At 38.4% G+C, this 25175-nt stretch overlaps 3 protein-coding genes and 1 pseudogene across 5 annotated transcripts; 2 read left to right on the forward strand and 2 right to left on the reverse strand.

Moving 5' to 3' along the window:
- Positions 1 to 1480: 1480 nt before the first annotated feature.
- Positions 1481 to 3612, reverse strand: LOC114759164 (probable LRR receptor-like serine/threonine-protein kinase RKF3). The gene has a single exon (XM_028948265.1). The coding sequence runs from the start codon at positions 3408 to 3410 to the stop codon at positions 1557 to 1559; it is 1854 nt and encodes a 617-aa protein (XP_028804098.1). The 5' UTR covers positions 3411 to 3612; the 3' UTR covers positions 1481 to 1556.
- A 2816-nt stretch (positions 3613 to 6428) lies between these two features.
- Positions 6429 to 9180, forward strand: LOC114759165 (receptor-like cytosolic serine/threonine-protein kinase RBK2). 2 transcript variants are annotated; one of them, XM_028948266.1, is made up of 7 exons: positions 6429 to 7288; positions 7365 to 7616; positions 7713 to 7879; positions 8019 to 8098; positions 8203 to 8338; positions 8444 to 8593; positions 8720 to 9180. In XM_028948266.1, exons 1-7 carry the CDS (start codon positions 6928 to 6930, stop codon positions 8825 to 8827), a joined length of 1254 nt encoding a protein of 417 aa, XP_028804099.1. In that variant the 5' UTR covers positions 6429 to 6927; the 3' UTR covers positions 8828 to 9180. The 2 variants fall into 2 exon arrangements, with proteins under 2 accessions (XP_028804099.1, XP_028804100.1); XM_028948267.1 differs by having other exon boundaries at positions 7725 to 7879.
- A 2635-nt stretch (positions 9181 to 11815) lies between these two features.
- On the forward strand, positions 11816 to 13843 carry LOC114759196 (LRR receptor-like serine/threonine-protein kinase ERL1; annotated as a pseudogene).
- Positions 13844 to 14694: 851 nt separating this feature from the next.
- LOC114759261 (LEC14B protein) lies at positions 14695 to 20180 on the reverse strand. Of its 2 annotated transcripts, XM_028948414.1 has the most exons (11): positions 20049 to 20180; positions 19807 to 19919; positions 18805 to 19320; positions 18404 to 18523; positions 18181 to 18258; positions 17777 to 17953; positions 16782 to 16859; positions 16308 to 16483; positions 15666 to 15824; positions 15266 to 15326; positions 14695 to 15161 (listed from the first exon to the last, which is right to left on the reverse strand). In XM_028948414.1, exons 3-11 carry the CDS (start codon positions 19195 to 19197, stop codon positions 14964 to 14966), a joined length of 1440 nt encoding a protein of 479 aa, XP_028804247.1. In that variant the 5' UTR covers positions 19198 to 19320; positions 19807 to 19919; positions 20049 to 20180; the 3' UTR covers positions 14695 to 14963. The 2 variants fall into 2 exon arrangements, with proteins under 2 accessions (XP_028804247.1, XP_028804248.1); XM_028948415.1 differs by lacking the exon at positions 19807 to 19919.
- Between the last annotated feature and the right edge of the window lie 4995 nt (positions 20181 to 25175).

The raw sequence follows: 25175 nt of genomic DNA on the forward strand, positions 1-25175 counted from the left end.
TGCCCAGCCAAAAAAAAAAAGTCCTTGATGAAGATAGACCGGGCCGCGAACAGGGCAAATTTTCTTCGTCCTCGTCGTAAGAGGGCCCAGTCCTCTATCAAGAGTGATGGAGTTCATTATTACTTTTTGTCTCTTTATCATATTAATTTCGTCATCCCATGCATAGATTATGTAATGAGCGCGAACTCGTTGTTTGTGACTCAGGAGGTGTTTGGATGACATGAGAAGTGCTTTTAAAAAGTACTTTTTCACAGATCGAGATAAACTTATCTACATATTTACTTCCTAAACCGTAAAATTACTTCTAAAATCATGATTTGGTTTTCATCTAAACATCCTTTTAGTAGCATAAAATAAGCTGGTAGGTGAGCAAGTGTTGTGTAAGTGCAACATAAACTTTCTGTGGTCAGGGATGAAACAGACCCACTAACATGTCAACGGGCCAGCCTCTCCCATCTTCAATTGGTTATATGTAAATACTATTATTTTCAAGACTTCAGAATTAAGACATGTTAGTACATTATGTATTTAAAAAAAAAAAAACCATGTTAGTACTTAGGTTGACCTGTCGTTTGGAAAAGCCAATTTGCCAATAACTTATCATCGTATTCTTAATTAACTGCCTTCACCCCCCGGGGGGAGTGAACTGAAGACAAGTCGGGTCGCATGCGCAAGTATACATTTGAGGGGTGTTTGGAATTGATAAAAAATACTTTTTAAAAATATTTTTTTATAAATTAAAATAAATTTCTTTACATATTTATTTTATATATTGCAACATTATTTTTAAAACTATAATTTGATTTTTATCTAAATATTCTATTAAAAAAGAAGAACAGACCCATTAAGCCTGATCAGAAGGCAATCTGCACCAGCCCACAACCCAACCTGTTCCTCCTTCATTATAAAGAGACACTTACATGGTCACATATAGAAGCACATAGTAAAAATAAATAAACAAATATTTTTATAAGGTGTGTTTTACTAAAAATAATCTTATTTGAGACACTATCGTATACTAAATATAAAGATTTCTCTTATAAGGATTCGAGCATTAATTTTAATCCATTTTGTTAGAACCGACCCTATAGATGATCATGAAAAAGACACCTTCATAATAAATCGTAAAGCCTCTTCTAATAACACATTCACAGGCCGGTCTTCTTGGCCTAGAAGGCTCTACGCATCCGCCCTGTTTATAGACTCTGCTGCATCGCATCAGTAGGACAGTTCGATGAAAAATAAAGCAGCCGGCTCGGCTGAACGCCTTCATCGAAAATTTTTACCAAAATGATAAATTAACTCCAAGTGAATTATACAACCCTGAAATTAATGAGCCCATGAAAAGGGAAGAATATAATGACCAAAGACAAAGAAAGAGCCGACTCTTGCTTCCATTAGAGTTATAAGAGCACATGTTTTGCCTTCTCTACATACAATGCTTCCGGCAACCAGCAATCCAATATTATATTAGGAAAAAAAAAAAAAGGAAAAAAACTAATCACATCGAAACCAACCCGGGGAGTACAGTTATATACACTCATGATTCTGGATCCTCAACTTGGTTCATTTTCATTCTTAGAATTAAAAGAAGAATGATGGTCACCCTCAAATGTACAACTGCTGATAGCTCTCTCAATATCAGTCCTCCTAGCAACCAGAGGAATGGGTCTCTGAGGAATAGCTGGTACTGATTCATCCGACTCCAACATCCTCATCACCTGGTCCATTGTCGGCCTCGCATATAACTGTGGGTGAGAACAAACTACAGCAACCAACACATATTTCTCCATAACCTGTGGTGCACCAGTTTCTGGCATCCCATCTTCAATTACGTCCAAAGGTCGACCTGTTCTAACCAGTGACCAGGCCCAATCAGTGAGAGCAGAGGGTTGGCCATCGTCGTTGATTTGAAGAGCTTTTCTCCCACTCAAGAGTTCAAGAAGCACAACACCATAACTGAAAACATCACTTCTTTCCGTTAACTGTCCATACAATGCATACTCTGGAGCAACATACCCCATAGTTCCAACTACCCTAGTGCTCATGTGCGTCATTCCCTCCGAGTAGAATTTTGCAAGTCCAAAGTCCGCGACTTTTGCTTCAAACTTGTCGTCCAGAAGTATATTGCTGGCTTTTATATCCCTGTGGATGATGGTTGGCTGGGCCCCGTAATGCAGATAAGCCAATCCTCTTGCAGTGCCCAGTGCAATCTTTTGACGGGTCGGCCAACTGAGTTTCTTCCCCGAAGAACCGAACAAATGATCTTGAAGACTCCCATTCTTCATCAAATCACAGACAATAATCCTCTGGTGACCCTCTAAGTTAGTTGTGGCAGTGCAATAGCCTCTCAGGGCGACAAGGTTTACATGCCTCACGCTTGCAATGACCTCAACTTCGTGAGTGAAACTCGCATCCCCTGCAGCCGAACAGTTCTTGAATCTTTTCACTGCAACTTCACTCCCATCAGGTAATACGCCTCCATACACGTTCCCGTATCCTCCTCTCCCAATTAAGTTGTCCAGGCTGAAGTTCCTAGTTGCCTTCCTAATGTCATCAAATGCGAACCTGATCAAGGTGGTGCTCTCATTCAAGGAATTCAACCCAGAATTGAGCACCGTCTCAGTTCTGCTAATATTGTACTTTCTCATTCTCTTATTATTCTTGTTCAATCTCCGACAAAGCCAGAACCCACCAATCACGAATAACAAACCCAACACACAAACGACGAAAGCAAGCGCAATAACAATGTGCTCCACCCTGCGACTGGAGCTCGCAGATTCAAGATCCGTGGAGAATAAGCACTTAGCAGTCCCGGTGTCGGTGGGACCATACTGATTGACGAAAGCAGCGGCATAAATTGATGAATAGTCCCTGCAATTGGAGACGTTCCCAGTCGACGGTCCACTCAAGTACAAAGCGGACAACTTGGCCAGGCTAGTAATACAAAGAGAGCAAGGGGATTTATGCGCAAGCGAGTGACTGCAACTCGACTGCACATCTTGAAGAACCGGCTCGGAAACAAAGGCTTCGAATTGTTTTCGGGTAGTGATATTCATGCATCCCTGGGAGATCCAGCTGGTTCGAAATCCACAAGAGAAACGAATATCAAAGTTGGAGTCAAATTGACGAGTGTGAGAGTGGAAATCATTCCAACAGGAGTCAGAAGAGTTGAGGGGAGGAAGGAAGAAGCCAGAGCGGCGGAGATAATCGGATTGAACAAGATGGAGAGCATTGCGGACGTACTGGCAGTGGGTGGAGGGATCGCGAGGTAGTCTGACACTGCCGGTGACGTCGCGAAGGATGGTGAATTTGAGGGGGCAAGGCGCGTTGTTTGCAGATAGGTGAGGCCGTGAGAAAGCGAGGAGGAGGAGGAGGAGGAAGAAAAGAGACATTGATGACGGTGGCATTGAAAAAGAGGCATTACAGAGTCAAAGAAGTGGAAGGGTGAGAACGAGTGCAGCGAATGCGTTGATAGAAGAGGGAGTTTGAAATTGAACAGTTGGAAAGAGACATGGCGGGCGAGGAGCTGTACCATGTTGACGATGGTGGACGAGGTACTTACCGCTTATGCACCAAGAAAGGCATGTTAATTGCAGGAATACCTAACCCTAAAAAGGATGCTTCCAAAAACTCGACGCGTTGCAAAAATGGTGTTTTGACCTTCCTAAAACCCTTCTTTTCTTCCCATCCACTGCTTTGGGACAAAAAAGTGAATATAAAATGCACGAAGGGGAAACCCCAAAGCTTCTGGTCTAGTTATGATAAAATAAGGGGAAAAATTTATTTAAGGACTATTGTAGCCGATTAATATCAGTCAACACTTAACATTTCAAAATTTCAGTCAACCCCTCTTTGAACCAAAATAAAATTAAAATTAATAGCAAGATTACAATAATAACTTTTATTTTTATTTTTTTAAAAAATAAATGTAAATTATCACTATAATTGGTCGAATGATATTTTTTTAAAATAAACTGGTCAGGGAAAGGTTTAAACCCATGATCTTTTGACACACTAAAAGTAATATGACTATTAAGCCAATCAAACCATTTAATTATGTAATGCAAAGAAAAATATATATAACATATAATAAGACAAATTTAAGTGTCCAAGTGTAAGTGAACAAATAAAATTCAACAATTTACAAATGAAATTTAGTAATTTATAACAAAAATTTAGCGATTTGTAAGTAACATAATGGAATTCACTACCCCAAATGCAAGTATTTAATTGTGAATGAACAAGTAAAATTTGAAGATTTACGACAAAAATTCATGAATTTACAACCCAAATTCGGTGATTCACAAAAAATAAAAAGAAATTCACAACTCAAAATGTAAATGTTTGAATGTGAATGAATAAGTAAAATTTAACAATTTATAATAAAAACTCAGCTATTTACAATCAAAATTCAATGATTCATACGAAACATAAACATTATAAAACTAATAAGAGAATCCACAAGTTCATTCACATTCAAACATTTATATTTTGAGTTGTGAAATCTTTTGTATTTCTTGTGAACCGCACTTCAAATTTTAATCATTCACTTTTGTTGTGAATTCACACTTCAAATTTCAATATTCACACTTGCTGCTCGTTTTCAAACACTGTTTTACTTGCTCTAGAATCAGTTTCGCATGTCCTCCCTTCTGTTCTCAAGGCATGGCGGAGAAGAAGAACTTTTATGCTCGGGCCATGCACAAAATATAGTGCAAATGCAATAAACACTGTTCACGCTTCGTGGCCCTTGGATTTTGCGATTGCTTGACTGTTGCATGTATATGAGATTTCTGAGTCCACAGCGTGTGCGTTTTCTTGGCTTCTGGTTGTCAGGAAAATTAAATGAACTTATTAAATCAGTTTGCTGGTCAACAAACCATCGTACATTTGGTCCATAAACAAATTGTCAAAGAAAACATGATCGAAAAAATCAGGACTTTTTTCCCATTGGGACTAAAATTCACCATTGCATTAAGTTCGTTGTTGGTAAAGGGGAAATATATTAAAAATGGAATCCGGTCATTTTATTGGTCGTTAAACCGTTATGCGTCGTGTTAAGTCTGATAGAGAATTTCAACCAACACTGACAATGTAGGGAGAAAATGAAACTAAGGGCATTGGGTGGCGATACAAGATCATGGTACTGAACACGGGAAAATCTGGCTTTTCTGTGGTGAGATGGGTAAGAAATCACCAACCGGTACCAAAATACCAAATGAACGTTGACGACGTGCTTAAACACCAACCTGTCCGACGTCATATATTGGGGGTCACTTTCTGGTTTCTAAATGAAAGTTATCTGATATCTCAACCTGTCGCTTATATTAATGAGTGCAAGAAAAAGACACTACCGTCCATGCATAAAGAAAAGCAGAAATACTTAATTAGATGATGATAAATTATACCAACTAGATGGCGTGATAAAACGAGGAGAGATTTATACAGGGTGCAGGTATGATTATTATCTGATCAGCATGATTAAATTTGGTCCCCCTCAGATAATTTCAATTTGGATTTTGCATATAGCGACTGCGTCATAAAACACGCCAACGAATTAGATTGAAGTATCTATACTTAAAATATGATGGGATGGTGGGATAGGACGATTGGCATAGGAAATAAACGTATGTTACGCTGTTTGTGAGGAGATTTACGAAGCAAAGTGGCAATTGATTGAGAGTCCATACATCAATTTGCACGTTAGGTTTAGAGGAGGTTACCAATGTAAATGGTGGAAAACTTAGCTTTGTGGGGGAGGGTGACTTCTTAATTAATGGCCAATGATAAAGTGTTAATTAATAAGGTCCCTCACATAATTAATAGCGCTAATAATGGCGACGACGATTTCGACATGGCCAGTGGCCACGCATAAACTGAAACTGCCTCGCGATCTTAAATGTTCTTCTAATTAATTTCATAATTATGATTGCTTCCTGAATGAGTAAAACCTGAGAAATCGAAATTGGATTTTAGGCATTTCATAAACCTAAGTGCTTCCAAGTCCTAAGAGCCTGGCATCCTTTTTTTTCCTGGGACCAAATATAAGCATGATTGAAAAAATTCCCCCATCTTTTTTTTGACCAGCAGAAAATTCTTCCATCTCAATGTAGTGCGTACGTTAATTTGTCGCCTACATGGCTACATTTACAATTAAAAACAAGAAATTCAAATCTTTTTGGCTCCCTGGCCCTGTGAGAGAGGGGGGAAGGTTGATGTTGATGGTGGAGTGTGGAGAGGACAGATGTTGAGAGACGAAGCAAAGTGTCAGCATTGCCAAGCACCGTACTTTCTGACAGTGAAGCTCACACAGCCACCCCTGCACGGACACTTACCCCCATTTATGACCTCACCACACCCTAACTCTAATTTCCTTCCTAATTTTCTACCTCAACCGACGGTATCGTCAACGTAACTCTCCATTTTTCGTTACCACGCCTCCATCTTCTATCCGAAATTAACCAAAATAATTCCTTTTTACATGTTTGAGATCAGGACGTGGACTTGTGAGCCTGCAACATTGAAAAGGAGAGTGATTGTTGTTTGTTGAAGCGGGGAGGCCAAGCAATGAACTTATCACGTCTGCGTCTCTGATTCTGTCCTCTGCTTTTTACTGCTCTGCCCTCCCCTGTTCCTCTCCTCTTCCCTCTACTTCCACGCTATTTCTTTGATATTTTCTGAGCATCCATTCTGATAGTTTAGCGTCCGTTGGAAGCCTGTATTTCGTGGTATTTCTTTTCTCGAATACAGCGGTTCTTAGTGGTTTCCATTTTCTCGCACAGTATAGTTGTCGGTTGCCTTTCCATTTTTCCGTCTGATGAGTGGCTTCGAATTCCTCATTTTGTTCTGCCTTCTGAACCAAACTCAGGGCGAGTAGAAGGTGAGTAGGTTTTTTGCTTTTTTGGGTCTCCAAAACAAAAAGAAATGAATGAGAAGGTAGATTCTCCCGTTGGAGTTCTGGAGGAATATTTTGGAAGTCCAGAGTCAGAAACTAGTGGCTCCTATTCCAAAGAACCCACGGTGGGTTCTGGCTCTGAAGACGATAAGTCAACACCTGCTTCTAGATGGCCCGGTTTCCTTCAGTCGTTGGGGACCAGATCAAAGAAACCTATAGCCCCATTGCATTTTCTGAGTGTTCTCAAGCTCTCCAGGAGATTCAGTCGTGGCACAAGGGAGACTACACTGCCAAATCATTACATTGATGCAGATTCATCCCCCCACAGATTACCATGCAAGATCTTCTCCTACCATGACATTCAAATGGCAACCAATCATTTCAGCCAGAGTATGTAATTCGCCTCTGAGTTATCTTTGTTAATAATACGAGATAGTCTTGTAAAATTTTACGTTATTTGGTGCAGAGAATTTGATTGGAAAAGGAGGTTATGCTGAAGTTTACAAAGGGTGTTTGCGAAATGGTCAACTGGTGGCAATTAAACGGCTAACTCGAGGAACCCCAGATGAGATCATAGGGGACTTTTTATCAGAACTGGGCATAATGGCGCATGTGAACCATCCCAATACTTCTAAGTTGGTTGGCTATGGAGTGGAAGGAGGAATGCATCTTGTCCTCGAATTGTCCGAAAAGGGGAGCTTAACTTCGTTGCTTTATGGTATGCCCACAATTCTCAGTCATGAATTTCCCGTGTTACCAATTCTTAGACCCGAATTCACTGACCTTTTCAATTTCAATTTGTTTATCTTTTGGGATTTTGCGCAAGGTTCGAAGGAGAAACTACCATGGTGCGCAAGGCACAAAATTGCGTTGGGAACGGCTAAAGGTATACTTTATCTTCACGAGGGTTGTCATAGGAGAATTATCCACAGGGATATAAAGGCTGCAAATATCTTGCTTATGAAGGACTTTGAACCTCAGGCATGTGCTCGGCGTGCTTTATTTCTATATTTTACTCTTGACCAACGTAGCTTGCACAAAAAAGAAGTACTGCTGTTGTCTAATGTACAGTCTATCCTCGGTTAACTTCCAGAATTTGATTGGCGAAATTATATTGTAGATTTGTGATTTTGGGCTGGCAAAATGGCTACCGGAGAATTGGACTCATCACACCGTTTCAAAATTTGAAGGGACTTTTGGGTTTGTGAATTGTGACCTTTCCAATTACTCTTTGGCCCGTTACGTTACAAAACATGGTTTTAAATTTAATTTAAAACTAAAAATTCCCATCTGGATTGTCACAGCTACCTTGCTCCAGAATACTTGCTTCATGGCATAGTAGACGAGAAAACAGATGTATATGCCTTCGGTGTATTGCTTTTGGAATTGGTCACTGGGCGGCGAGCACTTGATTATTCACAGCAAAGCCTTGTTTTGTGGGTATGGATGTTATCTGGCTTCAACGCAGATCCCCCTCCTCGTACGCGGCGAATAGAATACTGACCGCATCAGTATGTTTTCCCCTTTATGTTAACTTCATTTCAGGCAAGACCATTGCTGAAAAAGAATGATATTAGGGAGTTGGTTGACCCTTCACTAGGCCAAGACTATGACTGTCGTCAGATTCATTTGGCGCTCTTGGTAGTCTCTTTGTGCATCCAACAATCCGCAATTCGTCGGCCCTCCATGAGACAGGTATTTTCTCCTTAAATTTCAACGAAACTTGTATATATGCTCTTCATTCAGTGTTCTAGAAGTGAGATATGAGCAAATCTAGTGCTTTTCACAAAAGTTGATTTAGCAAGTGAGATATTGGTGCAGGTTGTGCAGCTTCTGAGCGGCAACCTTAGCGGCTGCAAGCACATGAAGAAGACTCGACTTTCGTTTGTTCGTAAAGTCCTGGAGGAAGAGCTCCTCCATTCTGAGTAGTAGCCCTAACGAATTGAACATCAGCTTCCTCTATCCTTCTCTGCCCTCCCTAGCTTCTTGATCAAACATGTGTATGTCAAGTGTATGGAAAAAGCTAAGACACCATAGGAAGACACAGACGTATTCATTATGAGTTTGCTAATTCATGTAAATTGAATTACATACAAGTTTCAACTTTCAAGTCAATCGTTGTAGCAAGCCATTCCGCATCCATTCGGGCAGTTCTGTTGTACAACAGGAGGAGTACATGACAACTTTCCCTAATATAAGGAGTTTGGGCCTTTTTCGGCCAGAAAGGAGTTTGGGCCTGATGCGCTCATGTGTACGTGACGTTTAGGAGAATAGCATGACATCCATTAGACTATAACCCAGCCTCGACATATGAAAGCCGGGTAATTTGTAAGTTTTCAAATTATATACTGAACTAATCACACGACTGTGGCAAATAATTTCTTCGAGATATTTTAGTCTCCGTTATTTCCTTCCATTCTTAAACTTTCAAATATTATTAAGTAAATCTTTGGGCAAAATTATTATTTAGGCAGAGACAAAAGTTTGGACTTCTCTGCAAAAAGAGAGCACAGTTGCTTTGTCATTATTATATTACATACTACTTCTGGTTTTAATTATAAGAATTAGTTGACTAATTTAAGAAGATTAAGGAAAAAAGTTAAGTTGGTTATTTGTTGTAAATAGGTGTTGTCTTTCTTAAAATATCCTTACTAATTAAATGTATTGGCTAGAATACTATTGTTCGAAGGACTATCTTAAAAAAAAAAACATAAATATTAAAAACAAAGTGGATTGAGGGTCTTATATTTATAACCAAAATAAAAATCAAATGAGGTCCTGTATTAAGGATAAGAGGTAGTAGTTTAAAGCCTCTTCGAGTTCAGTTTCATGTAACTTGAGACGCATAAAATAGATGGGCAAGAGGTTGCAGATCTGAATGGCATATATGGAAAACAGGTGAAGACAATGTACGCCGGGTCCATGTGTGTAACAGACCAAATACTCAGTGGTAATATGGAATGACTCAATTATTATAAGCCTTGTTACCTGATGCATCGAATTTGGAGTCTTAATAGGAACTTTAATTAAGAAACCCCCAACAATTTCCTTGTATGGATAATGGTTGATTAGTTTTGCAATGGCTTGAAGATCAGCCTATGCGCGATCATGGTAGCGTAGCAAATATGAAAAAGACGGCATAACAGTTTAAATTATAATACGCGTGCTCGATGAATCTTGTAGGGACGTTGAGGGAAAATAAATAGACCTATATATAGTGCAATGACTATTCATCAGGCTACCTCAACCTCCATAATTGAAGGTCATTTACTAGGCGAGGAAATTTTGAGAGAAAAAAAAGAAGAAGAGTGGGGGCTTTGGTTTTGTTGGAGTTGGTGTGATCCTTACACCTCTCCACACTTCTTTTAATGAACAAAAGGGGGGCCATTCGAACTGTTTCTGAGAGCTGCCTTCATTGATTTCTATTCTGCCAAATTAGGAACGGAGCAGTTCAAGTAATTTTGATTATATATGTTTATCGATAGTACTATGACTGTTCGTCTCTAAATTTTTGGGACCATAGTCACTTGTTCTCTCACAGTCATAATTCATGAGTTTGACGAAGTGGAAGGAAATATCATTATGCAGGTCGTCATCGTTCAGATTTGATATTAACAATAACTTGGGCTCAACGTAATAGCCTGCTGGGGCAAAAGATGTTAAGTAAGATGGATTATTAGAGAAGTTGGCTTGCTGGGGACTCTATCACAGCGGAAGCAAGTAAAACTAAAGAAAAAGGTGCAGAAAAGAAAATGGAAATGAAATAAACTTTGCTCAAGTACGCTTGGGAGCACCTGATATGGTTGGTGTGATTCTGTTAAATGTTGACTTTCGTTCTGTGTCACATGGTATTTGGTTAAAAAGGGTAGACAAGCTTCAACAATCCATATCTTTGACTCCAACTGAAACACATCTCTTTCTAACCTGTGTGTCTATTAGGGGCTAACTTCAGCTTCAAGTTACCTTGCAATCAAACCAAAAGGGGGTGGTTAAATTTCTCTTTCTTGCTTGTTTTTATTTAGTTTAAATGTCATATGAGAAAGAAGAAGAGGAGATTAAAAGTGTGAAGTTGTACAGAAACAGCTAGGCGGCAGAGAAAGGGTGAGGTTTGGCAGAGAGAAAAATGCACAAGAAGTGCGTGAGTGGGAGCCTGAGCTGGGTCCATTGACTGGTGAAATAAAAGAGAATGGCAGTCCAGTCCAGTCCACACAAGAAACAACAAGAGAAGACAATACCACCACCCACGTCTCGCCTTTCTATTCTTTTACAGCATCGCTAGCTGTCTCTTACCCAATACCCATCCCCATCCTCACGCATTACCTACGCCTTTGCCTCTTTTTTTTTTTTTTTTGCCTTCTACCACATCAAAACCCGACCCCCGCTTACTTTCTGTGCTCACCCACCTCTTTTCATTTAACTCTGCGCTTGTATTATATTATTAATCACAAATTATTTCTTTAAGCAAAACAAATATATCACATTTCGCTTTACTATTGTTTTTCTTTTGTCAATATCGGTGGATAGAGGACAAGTGACAGCTTTGCCTAGTCCTGGAATTTGTTTTGGGGGTGGGAAAAAAAAAGGGGTCTGACACGTGCCATCAACATGTGGCATTTGGGCAGAATTGAAATATTTTTTTTAAAAAATTCAACGTATGGTATGGAAGGGAAGGCTACGAGTACGGGTGCTAAGACCCACTAAAATTTCAAGAAAGCCGTCGTTTATGCTTTTGGAGGAACAAGACTGCGTGCGTGGTCACGTGATCTGCACCCGAACCACCGCGTGGAACCGCATGAGCTGTCGTCCAGATCTCAGGTCTGGAGCCCACGTAGGCTCGGACAACCGTTTGATCCCAGCCTATGCCTTGTGAAGAAACAAAAAAACACGCCATTATTAAAATCACTATACGATTAAAGTATCTGTATTTGCCATTTTGCCTGAAACTTATCTCGGAGTTGCTGCTGATATATAGAGGGAGAAAGAGAATCGGGGTTAGTATCAACGTCTGGGGTAGTCATTGCTTCTTCTCTGAGAAGCCAAAATAATGAAAAAGCATAGCGATTGAGAGTGGTACCACAAAGGAAAAAGATTCAGCATTTGCTTCTCTTTCAAGCCATCTGTTTCTCACTCTTTCTTCCCATCTCTTTCTCTGTTTAACCCGTTTTCCTGTTTACGAAATTCTTCCTCTGTAATCTTTGCCCGGGCTATTTGTGTTTCATGCTGATATATAGTTCCACCATTAAAGCTTTCACGCCGTTTCCCACGAGAAACCGGTAGGTTCTTCTCACGGAAAAGCGTTCTCTGCCTCCAAAAAAGCTCCCTTTGTTTCCCTTATAAAAATCCATCGAACCCTCCCTCTTCTTTCACGTTACGCTTTTGACCCCCTCATCTTTCATTACTTTCTTTGACTGGAGCTTCAGTTTTCCCTTCATGGCGGATCAAAGGGCATCCTGGTGTGGCATTGGTTCATACGTGCTGCTTTTCATGTGTTTGATACAGACACAACGTCATTTACATGTGCGTGCCATTTTGGACCCTGTTGATTTCTTGGCTCTGCAATCCATTCGCAAGGCTCTGCAAGACATGCCGGGATCCAGTTTCCTTTCTTCTTGGGATTTCACTTCCGACCCATGTAATTTCGCCGGCGTTTACTGTGATTCCGATAAGGTCATTACTCTCAATCTCGGGGATCCCAGAGCCGGTGCCCCTGGCCTAACCGGCAAGCTCGACCCAGCCATCGGCAGGCTATCTTCTCTCGCCGAGTTCACGGTAGTTCCAGGTAGGATATACGGCTCTCTGCCACTGACATTATCTAACTTGAAGAGCCTCAGATTCCTCGGCATCAGCCGGAACTTCATTTCTGGTGAGATTCCGGGTACCCTCGGTCAGTTGCGCAATCTCAAAACCCTCGACCTCAGCTACAATCAGTTGACCGGAATCATTCCTCCGTCGATCGGAGCATTACCGGGGTTAAACAATGTGATCCTGTGCCACAACCACCTTGCCGGTTCGGTGCCTAAGTTTGCATCGCAGACGCTAACCCGGCTCGACCTGAAGCACAATGCTCTCTCCGGTTCGCTGGCTCCCGATTCTCTCCCGGCCTCCCTCCAGTATCTATCGCTATCGTGGAATCAGTTGAGTGGGCCAGTGGATCGGCTGTTGAACCGGATGGACCAATTGAACTATCTGGATCTTAGCCTGAACAAATTCTCGGGCATCCTTCCGGGTCGGATATTCTCTTTTCCGCTCACCAATCTACAATTAGAAAGGAATGATTTTTGGGGAGTAGTCCAACCGGTTGATCAGGTGAAAATCCCAACCGTTGATCTGAGCTACAACCGGTTGTCGGGCCAAGTGTCGCCCATGTTCTCAACAGTACAAAATCTATACCTCAACAACAACCGGTTCACGGGTCAGGTTCCGAGCAGCTTCGCGGATCGGTTATTGGATGCGACCATACAGATCCTCTACTTACAGCACAATTTTCTGACGGGGATAGCGATCAGTCCGACGGCTGAGATTCCTCTAAGCAGCTCCTTGTGTCTACAGTATAATTGCATGGTCCCGCCCGTAGAGACCACTTGCCCTCTGAAGGCCGGGAATCAGAAATCGAGGCCATCTTCTCAGTGCAACTAATGGAGGGGCTAAACTAAGCATCATGCCGATCTCCAAATCATACAGTTTTTTTCTGCATTCTATTTTTATATTTATATTTATGTTTATGCCTTTTTATTCGTTTATTTAATTGCTGGGGTTACTGGCGAAAATTGATGGAGTGAATAAGATTTGTGAATAGAGAAAAGAAGCTGCAGCTGCAAGTCAATGTTCCATATTACGTACTGTTTACTAATGTACCGTGATCCATTATTTTAGCATGATGGTTCATTTTCTGCCCGGAGTTGTCAATTACAGAACTACTCATCATTGGGTTTATTTGTTTTTTAATTTCTGGGGTGTTGCTTTTCTAGAAAGATTCTAGCTTTGCTTACATGGAGAAGTCACTTTTTGTTATTTTACATTGGAAGCTACTCATTGTCGCCCTGTGGGGGCAAAAGGAGAAAGGAAGCACATGATAGGAAAGGAAGACAAAGTGTTAGAAGACAGGGATTAGGTGAGTATGGAGTGGGAAGAGTGAAGCGGCAGTTAAACTACTTTAACACACACATGCTCCAAGTCTAACAACGTAGACCCATGCTTTACTATCCAACTCATTCTATCGTCTCCGATTGTTGTCTTGCTGAGTGCTACTGCTGACAACTTAAGCTTTTTTTGGCGTCGTTCTTACAAACACAGAATAGGAAATTTCCATGCACTGCACCATGCGTCTTTATCCTCCAAAATAACAATGTCCGTGTATATTTATCTGTTGTATCTTCAAAACCATTTCTTTGACATGTATGTAGACTCCTTTATGTTACGCCATGACAGTCTTTTAACATATAACAGAATCTCAGTCTTCATTGCCCCATTATTTCTCTGTGCCTTTCTCATCTTTGGGATCATTACCGGACAGCAAGGGCAGGTAGCGCCCATCCCTTTCAACGAGAAACCACCCATCTCACAGCGTCAATGACACAAGCAACGGTGATGCGCACTTGAATTTGGTCAAAATATTAGTGTACTAAAATTAAAGGACCTAACTCGCTAATATTGAGTCATAAAGATTATTTAGGTAACGTTATTCTTGGCCAAAAATATATACATATTCAACTATCGTTATTTTTATTATAAAAAAAATTACTATGCATTTGATGCTTTTATATAACGTGAAGGACAGAAGGAGCAAAGGCGCCACGAAAGAGAAATCAGAATCATTCATCATTATGTTTGATCTTTTGAAATATGTACACAATAATTATTAGCACACAAGCAGAAGCTTGGGCTGAAGAGTTAAAAAGCATAATGAGGCAGATTTACAGAACAGGGGATGTGATGGGCACGTAAATGAACTCAACTTATTTGCGTGATTATTTATACACGGTGAAATTTGGAACATAAAGTTCATATGAAACTTCATGACATGTCAAGCACGAAGCACAAACTTTGATTAGCGAGAGACGCTGTTTTAATCTTCAAAAAAGCGTGTTCTCCAGATTCTCATCTTAGTGGAAGGGGCTGGAACTTCACTGCTCCCAGGAAACCCCCATTTCACAACATCGCCATCCCATGAGGAGCTAACCAGCGTAGTTTGGTAAGGATGCCAGCTACAATCCCTTACTGGAGATTTGTGGTGCTTCAGTGCTGCAACTTGCGCTCCACTCAACTGTTCCAACATACACAATCAGTCAAAACTCCATTTCCTTCACTACTTTTTACTACAGAAGTGAATGTAGATAGATATAGCACTAGTGTGTTGGTATTACATACCAGATCATATATATAAACACACGCATTGTGTGATCCAGTATAGATGTACTTTTGGCCAGTGCTGCACATTTGAAGAAGCAGACATTAATGAAATGAAATATTAATTCATAATGGCCTATGATTAAGGTCAATAATATCTTGAAGGGAGAAACCAATATCTAGATTTCACAGATTAAATTGCCCAGCAAATTGGGTGGAAGATTTGTCTATCTTGTCCCACCCATTGTTCTTTCCTCCTTTTGCAAAACACATAGGCAAATCATCAAGCCATATCAAATCATGATTTTTCAGAGATTGGATCCAGAGTCGCCATGAAAACTTGATTGGCTAAAAGAAATTCATAAGTAGAACACAAAAAGAAAAAGGACAAAAAAAAATGCCAGTTTGACTCAATGCTCACCTAAATGCTGGGGAGAAATAGCAGCGGATAAGAGTACGCAAAACAGAATGACCTCTATATGTTGCCACTGACTGATCATATGGGTGCTTCAAATCTTTTGCCTGAGGTGGGTAATCCATCCATCTGTAATCCCATTCGTAACTCCTATACCCAGGATTGCTTAAATGAAGAGAAAATTTTGTTATAGCTCATTGATGCAACAGTAATATATCCTCTAGAAGCTATATATTATCGCCCTCCCAGAATAATACGCTATGATAGACATTTCAACAGCTAGCTTAGAAGGTCTATAAATATTGTAAGTCCTTACCTTGAATTTAGAAATTCATCATGTGATCTTTCAATTTTCTAAACGTACAAACAGACAATCGTTGAAGACAAGAAAATTACTAGACGGTATGCCATTTTAACGAACAATACATAGACAGCAAAATGACAATTTCGTAAATAGATCTGACAGATCAATCCAATTACGAGCGCACATTTAAACATGTCAGGCAGAATTTTCAATCTGACTCATTTTTTTACATGCTTAGATTTCTATGTATGATTTGTTTGGTTTCCTTCTTTTCTAAGATTGAGTTTAATCAAGAATCTCTTCATCAAAATATAATATCGTCGGGTGTTAATGGATGGGCATACCACTTAACATTAGATGACATTTTGCGAATGTCCCACAGTTTGATGGTCTGATCTTTGCCATTTGAAATGAAATAGCGTCCATCACCGCGACTATCAATATATGTAATTCCCTCAAGGTGTCCCATCAGAACTCCTGCTGGCTTGTCTTTATTATTTAAGCAACGTCTATCCCATACCTAAATAAACCTTCTTCTTTAGAATGCGTCAATTAGAAAGACAAAAAGAACCAAAATAAACTTGTTGCTTTCACAAACTTCTTTATATGGAAATTTTGGATTAAGTGAAAATAAGCAAATAAAAGAATTTGAAAAAATCAACCCAGATAAACTAAGAAAAACTCTCAAATTACCTAGATCTTAAAGTTAAGGGTGTTTAAAGTGTCTTCCTATGCTATGGGTGGCAGCAAGTTCCATACGCAAGTAGAGGTTGTGAAACTCAACTGGAAGAATGTTAATTGAACTCCATCTGACATACCTTACAGAAAGAGTCATCACTTCCGGAGTAAATAAGGTGGCTCGTTTCATCAGCAAAACATACTGTGTTGACATCAGACTACAGCATAAAAAATATATCAAATGTTAGAAGCTACTCTAGCAAATATTTTTGTTCCACCGCAATCACTATATAAGGTAAAAGTTTTCTCACTGGGGCCAAAAAAGGATGATGGAAATCCATCCACTGGGTCTGGAACAGTTGTGGTTTTGCATATGCGTGTCTGAATGTTTGTCCATTACCTCAAGACCAATATTTAATCATATAAGCAAGGGTTCAATGGTTTCAAGAATGAAGGAACACATCACATCCACCCCGCCTCCAACTCAGACCCCAAAAATATTTACCCAAAAAATTTACTTTAGACGCTGCCAGGACATGTTATAAGTGCACTACTGTTATAGTCTGATAGGACCTTTGACCAAAAGCTTCCAAACCCTTGCTGTGTTTAGAACAGATTTACACACGAAGATTTAAAAAAAAAAAAAAAAAAAAAAGAGCTAAAATACATTACACTCAGGTAAAACACTACTCTGATGCTTATACAGAGACACAAAATATAACTGACACAGGGAGGATACAGATAACAATAACAGAAGATACAAGTCGCACCACAGACACTACGAACTCTATTGAACATAACAGGTTGCCAAACTTTCTAGAGGTTGGCGCTCTCCACCCAAAGGCCCAAGCCACACCTCCAAAGTTCTTCTCTGCCCTCAACCTTCACTGCTCTTCTTTCTTATATATCCCACAGAAATCCATCCATTCATCATGAATCCCTTATTTTTCTCCTATTTACTGCTCTTTCTGACTTTTAACCCCGATGTTTTCCTTTGGACCAATAGATCCCCATTTTCTGCCCTTTTGCCATTCCCCCCTGTTTCTCTCCCTATGTCCAAGTGGCAGTGGGTCTTATCATAGTCGTGTAAAATGTAAGTTAAACAAAATGAAGCATTTATGCCTAGTATCATTACCCCGTGTGCTAAAGTTCGTAGAGACAGCTTATTTGCTTCAAGGTCATATACATAAATAGAATCACCACTAGTTCCAGCAACTAACTCTCTCCCATCAGTTGAAAACTTCACGGAGAAGATTCCAAAAGAGTAACCTCCATCATCATCTGAAGAAAAATCCAAACCTTCATGAATCTCCTGCATGCCATATGAGCTGGAACACATTATTTATGATAAGAATACGGCTTTTATTATGTAACATACAGCAGTTCTGATTGGCACACATCTTTAAAGATTTGATTTTGAAATCCTTGATGCAGTCTTTTACATTCGTTAGGTTTAGAAACAAGGACACTATTTATTGAATTGCAATTAGGAGAAAATTTAAAAACCAGCAAGCAGAATTAGTAGTAACAAGTCAGTACCGTAACATTTGCCAGGGAGTCTGTCTCAGCAGACCCAACATTTACAATGTACACAATAGGAGACATGCTAGCATAAACCTGAAATTAAAAAGAATAATTGCTATTTGTATAAAGGCTAAAGAAAGTATAAATATGCACAGCACTAATATCGAGAAATGAACTATCATAATTTGTAAAGGCATAGGCATATATGCTTCATGCGTAACGAAATGCAAAAACTCACAAGATAGCGTTGATCAGGGGAAAGAGAGGTATCAGTGATTGTCCATCTCAAACTTTTGGCCAGGATATTCTTCTGAACTTTCCAACCTTTGTCCACATTGTATATTCTTATGTGGCTTCCCTGTAATATAGATGCTCTCATTTTAATTAAAACTATTGCATACATATTTTCTGTTCTCCTTTCTTTCATATAAGAAATCACAAACACTGACATGAATGAGACAAGCTTCACACTTCCCGATGATGGAAACTCATGGTTCCAGTTTCATATTTCAATTTTCAATTACTTCTGTTCTAGTCCAGGATGTAACGTACATTATATGCAACATGATTATATAAAAGAGGTAATATATGGGACACTCAACTATAAGGATTAAAAAGTTGAAGTAGAAAACATATTACCTGAAATCCAGCAACACATAGGGAGCCATCAGCTGAAAACTGAGACACATATGCTCGAGTTGCCATTTGATCTATAAGCCAGGGACCATTGACTGGCAAATACCTGCTCAAGATATGACAACAATCGGCTGATGAAAACCTTCCCGAGCCTGAGTAATTAGATTCCCGACCTGCCAACATTTTGACAGGTGAAACAGGCAACTGAGGCCTTCCGGCTCCAACTCGGCTTAGCAGATGATGGGGTGTTGACTTCAACTTTGTAATCTGCGCAATTTCGTTGTCTACAATTTTCATTGGTTTGTTAGTCTGTCGACTACTACAGCCTTCATGGACGGTATTTCCACTATCACAAAGGTTAGATTCTATATCCAGCCTACTCATTGCATAACCCATTTCTTCAGTGTAAGTTGCACCTGGTATTGAATAAATTATTATTCACAGCATCTGACAAAACTTTGTATTGCTTAAGCATCTTTTCTGCTACAGAGTCTTCATGTTTCCTCGTGAAGGTCAATCCTACAAAAGTTACAGAACAAAAGGATGAGTGCATTTTTTAGCATTCATTTCTTATTGAAATCACATTTTCCGAAATAGCTGACACTCAGATAAATCTACTCCATTTCCGACTTTGAGGTTTAATGCAGTAATTGACAGCAATTAAGTTCTTTGACGGCCCCAATCATCGAAAAAATGTGGCATTTGTGAAGGATGGCTTCTTCGTTGACTCTAGTTGTCAATGGAAGGCGGGGTGGCTCGTTGACGTTTAAGCCATAAAATTTACAGGAGTACCTTAATCTTGTGTCTTCTAATAACAGGTTCTACAAATACAGCAAATATCCTATCCTTAACTCCTTAAGTTTGAGGAGTGACCATCGTGTCTCTCCAGTGATTTTTGGAGGATCGCCCAGTATCAGTTTGCACCAAAAACTTTTACTTGCTCCGAGAAAGTTCAGTAACTAATGATTGAGTCGCAGAACCACAAATGAATCATAAGCTCAATACCTTGTATCACCCAGTGAACCGTCTTAAAGTTGAATCAGTTCTGAGTAAGGAGAAAATTGAACGGCATCTTCAATGACGTGTAAGACCGCTGAAACTGAAGCCTCAGCCTTATACTGAACAGAGAAAATTCTCGTGGAGCCGGAGGATTCAAGATGATAAAATTTACATTTTACAGCTAACAAGAAAGGAGGAAAAACTATAAATCTGCAAATAGCTGACAAGTACTGCTACGAAAATCATACCTCTGTCAGCTGAATGGCCAAAGAATCTACCTCTTTTTGCTTTGTCTTTAGCGAAGATTCTTCGATTAATATGCGAACAGGAAAAAGGTACAATTTAACAAATTTTTCTGCTTTTGGGGTTGGTGGCATGGTAATATAAACGGAGCATTTCAAATGGGAAATAAAGTTTCTAAAGGATATTATTTGTATATTTGGAATGGATAAACCGATAAAGCCGGTGAACGTAAAGAAGATGATTCTGTCCACTGCTGGGCCAGCAGGAGGCCATTGCCAGGAAACGCTTACTTCATTGAAAATGCCAACAGGGAAGAAAACGGGTAGGTAGACGCAGCTGCTTCGTATTCTAACTGGATAATTAATATAAAAGATAGTTTAGTATAATTTTAAATATAAGATTTTAATTGAAGAAATCACAAAAAAGACCCTAAAATTTGAAAAACACAAACAGTGACTCTTAACAACTTCATTGTGAGTTTTGACAGTTTCATGATATATTATTATTGTCAAAAGCCAGTAAAGTTGTCACGGTCTCTATCTGCGTTTTTCAAATTCTAAGATCTTTAATTATGATTTTCCCATTTTAATTAATTAATTAATTTAATATAATCCTTATAGTAATTACACATGTTAAGTATTATATTGATTGATATTCTAGCTAATACATATTATTAACAGAAATACTTTAAAAAAACAACACATATTTAATAGAAACAAATAATTTAACTAGTTTGTTTAATTTATTTAAATAAGTCGGACAGTATATGTTTTGTTTGTTAATATTAATATTAATGCTTTTCGGATCAAAAGGGGAATTTATAATACGCCAGGATTTTCAAATTGCCTCGTTTCCATGCGTAAAGAGGATAAAAATTTCTTAAAAAATCACATTAGCCTGGAGTGGAGGATGCGACACAGGACGATGCGAGGAGTTGGTGGCAGCGACATTTACAGCTCAACATATCTGCCTCCGGGTGGCGTTGCGTCATTTGGAGTTTTCTTATCGTCAAGTGATGATAAGTCTCCTCATTCATTGCCACCGCTCTCATGATTTCACACAAAGCCGATGATGATGAGTCTGTAATAATGGATATGAAGGAAAATTTATAGGCCAGCTGGTGCTATAATTCCGAGTAATTATTTGTCTCTATTCCATAATATAAAAATTTGTTTAACTTCCAATTTAATCATAAATATAATATTTTAATTCTCTTTTTTTTTAATTATTTAATTTTTTAAATTAATTATTGTAATAATTGCACATGTTAACGGTTTCGTTAAATAGTAATTTTAGTTAATATAAATAATTAATAAGAATATTTTAAATAAAATAACATTTATTTATGATAAATAACTAACTTAAAATTTTTTTTTAATCTTTCTAAATTAGTCAACTAAATCTTATATTAAGAATATGAGGTAATATTATATATTGTGACCTGGTTCGAGAATTTGGGACACTACACTCCTTTTAACACAGTCTTTCATTATTGCGTCCTGATAAATAAATACAACTTTTACGGGACTTCAAAATAAATATCCTCCTAGCTTGGTCCCTGATTATAAAGTTCCCTGCATATTCTACATTTCATTGGCTCACACTGCATGCAAAGCATGATGACTACTTCAATAGTTTAACCAGACGCTCTTGTATGGTCAGATTAATATTCTTCCGATCTTAAATGTAAAACGTTTTTTTGTAATACAGATCACTATAAAAAAAGTCTTATATTTAAGACCGAATGAGTAATATTATTCATGATTTGTGAATAATACGGCTGGTTATAAATTTTATATAATTCTTCCTCTAATTGTAAATATGAGATCTAGTTTGTAACATAAATTGTACTATAGATTACATCTTATATTTAAGACTACAAAAAGTAGTACTCCTCCGGTTCTAATTATAAGACCCAATTGACTTATTTGAGAAGATTAAGGAAGTAAGTTAAGTTGGTTATTTATAATAAATAAATATTGTCATTCCTAAAATATCCTTGCTATTTAAGTATATTGGCTAAAACTATCATTATTAGAAGGATTATCTTGGAAAAAAATGCATAAATATAAGAGACAAAATGGATTAGGGTCTTATAATTAGGACCAAATAAAAAGTCAAATTGGGTCTTATAATAAGGATCGGAGGAGTATATTAAATGGTTAATTTTCAATATTGTTTAAATATTTACATAATCCTTGTTCGCCCCTGTCTACATGATGGACGCTGAGCCTCATGGTCATTTTTCCCCCGGACCTATACTTTGATCAGTAATAATTTGTCATAAACTAAAACCGAACCATCTAAAGATAAAATTTTAATATTTTTTTCATATTTATCATTTTCTCGTAAATTAAATTATATAAATTATAAATTTATATGCAATCTAATATTATATAAGGATATTTTAGAAAGTTCATGTTACATTTATAAAAATTAAATAATTTATTTAATTCTATTAATTCACTTAAATCAATTAAATAGTTATTATATTAAACGATGACGGAGTAACTGAAAAAATCAGATAAATTTTGAGAAGATAGTTAACAAAGTAGGGAAATAATCTTTCTGTTTTTATACAAAGCAGGGAAATACGCTGATATTAAGGTATTGGGAAATGGAGGGGAGGGGAGGGAGAGGAAAATTTTAATGAACTATATTCAAAAAATTAGAGAAGTGGGGTTTTGAAATTCTAATAAAGAGAAGAAGTAATATAAAAAAAGTAATAAAAACTAATTAAAAGTTTTTAATTTTATATTTTTAATTTTTTAAATGGAGCTTATTAAGATTTTTTTCCCCTCCCCCTTCTCATTTTCTCTCATGCCAAACGGACCCCAAGGAAAATTATAAAAACAAAGGCCCAACTTGGCCCAAAGTTAGAGTAAAGCGAGCTAAAAGGTTCAAATTAAAATAAAGCCATTGTCCCTAAGTCCAATCCTAATTGGATTTCAAGATCTGACCCATGGCCTGGGGGTTTTGGGTATTTTGTTCTGACGAGAGGCCTGCGGATTTGTTTAACATGCTTAATTTTTATTGTTCATAATATTCACGATATTCTCATAATAGTGAATAGAAATGAAAATAAGCATCAGTGCATCTCCTGTCGATATATAGTAATTAACTACAGTCTAGAATTCAGAGATGATAACCGCGATTCAATATTGAGCTGTTTCTTTTTCTTTTCTGTTTTTTTTCCCCACGCAGTCGCGAAAGAGTGTATAGTTGGAAACTTGGACATGTGATAGGAGAAAATTGAACAATTTAATAATTTATTTGCTTGCTTAATTTGCATATTTGCCGCTATGTATTTTATTATATTCACGGCATTATGCATTTAGATCGGTTGGGGGACACGTGAAAGGGGAAATGAGAAAGGAAGATAAGCAGCATAAACAGTGGTTTTAACAAGATTATAATACTCATAATAATTAACAACTGATCAGTCATGTGTACATTAAAATGCTCTGTGACTCACTTATTAAACGACATGCAACCCGGCAATACAGAGAGAAATGTTTCTAATCAATTAAGTAATGAGCACATACAACTAAGAAGGGAACATATATTATGACGCAGGTTGGTGCATTAAAAGATGAAATTAATAGCAATAACCTTACAGGTTAATGGCACGAAGGCTTTTCCATGAATGAGAACTCGTTGGCTGGATCTCACTTTGTAACTTTGGAGTAATTAGTGTGTGATTCTCTGATTAAATAATTGGAAAACGTCAAAAGGAGAGAGCTGAAAGAAGAGGGAATCTGTGAGATGGGGCAGAGGCAGAGCTGTTATAATGGAAGGGAGAAAAATAACGAAGGGATAAGTAGGCCCCGGCGCCATTTACCCATGCAACTCACTAGCTACCTGTTTCCCGATATTGACTCCTCATCACGTAATGCCAACCAAGTTACTTGTTCCGAACTCTGTCTCTTGTGGTAGTTGAGCCCCTATTTATGCTTTTCACCCCTTTGTCCCTTCCCATGAGATTAAACAAAATCTCCTCAGCTCTTACTTTATCTCTGTTCCTTCTCCCAATTTAACCACGCAAGAACATAAACGTTACATCAACTGAGTCTTCCTTTTGTGCTCGAATGCCAGTTTCTTCCACGAAGATTCATTTCCTTAATTAAAAATGAGGCGAGGACCCAAGCCATGAGATGTCACTGACTTTCCGCCCGCATTACTTTATTGCAAATTTAAAAAAAAAAAAAAAAAACCCAGCAAACTCTGACGCCTATGTTTTTATAAGATTGCCTCTTGCCAGAGGGGTTGGTGTGGCCTGGCCCCAGTTGACCTACAATCATTCAAAGCCTACGGAGAATATCATATTTAATCATGGAATACTTTGTTTAATCATTATCGATTCGACCACAGCCCATTGTTTTACAGCAGCAGGGTCGCGTCACCCATCACGCTCCCTGTTTAGAACATGTAATTAGTAAATTATAAGCCTGTTGTGCTATCCGGTTTGTGGAGCCTCAACGGATCTGAGGAATTAATATCTCCAGCGAAGCGAGAATCAAATTCTCCAGAAAAAGCACGGAAAAGGGTTTCAGTTGAAAGTAAAAAGAAGCGGGGATTTGGTAATTATTTATTTATTAATATAAAGCATGGAATTATCATCACTGATGACGACTGAATGAGAGAATTGTCATAATGGCGCGAACGCGCAAAACCACAAATAATGGCCCTTCAAATAGTTTATTTAATGCATCAAAAAGCATGCTACCGACCAAGCAAATTACATTTCTTTTGTCCACAATACGCATTAAAGATAAACCCGTTTATTGATAATGACTGCCTCTTGTCGTATTAGGGAATATTTCTAGGCACAAACACCTAATTCACAAGAGACACATCATAACAAGACACGAAGAAAAGCAAAATCATCCGCACAAGAAAGGTGAAAATTTAAGCTTCAAACAAAATCCTATTAATACCCTGTTACTCTAATTCAAAAGGGCAACCCAAAAAAAAGTAGTCGTAGATTTTTAAAGCTAGGGCCAAGAAAGTCAACAAAAGACAGGGTTCCATGTCCTTATCCGAGCTTAGCTGTTTTTGCCACTTAGTGACTACGAAGCACTCCAAAGCGATCCCAACAAGATTAATACTTTAATTCGAGTTTTGAGGGTTCG

The sequence above is a fragment of the Neltuma alba genome, unplaced genomic scaffold (assembly GCF_004799145.2).
Source record: "Neltuma alba isolate B1F8T4 unplaced genomic scaffold, ASM479914v2 tig00010802_pilon, whole genome shotgun sequence".
In the NCBI taxonomy this organism is placed as follows: Eukaryota; Viridiplantae; Streptophyta; class Magnoliopsida; order Fabales; family Fabaceae; genus Neltuma; species Neltuma alba.

Bases quoted from the DNA above. Each gene is read 5' to 3' on its own strand.
- LOC114759164 (XM_028948265.1), bottom strand. From the start codon at position 3,410: ATGCCACCGTCATCAATGTCTCTTTTCTTCCTCCTCCTCCTCCTCCTC.
- LOC114759165 (XM_028948266.1), top strand. From the start codon at position 6,928: ATGAATGAGAAGGTAGATTCTCCCGTTGGAGTTCTGGAGGAATATTTT. The intron at 7,617-7,712 runs GTATGCCCACAA...TTATCTTTTGGG, and splicing joins CTTAACTTCGTTGCTTTATG to ATTTTGCGCAAGGTTCGAAG. The intron at 8,099-8,202 runs GTTTGTGAATTG...GGATTGTCACAG, and splicing joins AAATTTGAAGGGACTTTTGG to CTACCTTGCTCCAGAATACT.
- LOC114759261 (XM_028948415.1), bottom strand. From the start codon at position 19,197: ATGGGTTATGCAATGAGTAGGCTGGATATAGAATCTAACCTTTGTGAT. The intron at 18,524-18,804 runs GTAATATGTTTT...TCTATATTACAG, and splicing joins TATGTGTTGCTGGATTTCAG to GGAAGCCACATAAGAATATA. The intron at 18,259-18,403 runs GTGAGTTTTTGC...TTTTAATTTCAG, and splicing joins CCCCTGATCAACGCTATCTT to GTTTATGCTAGCATGTCTCC.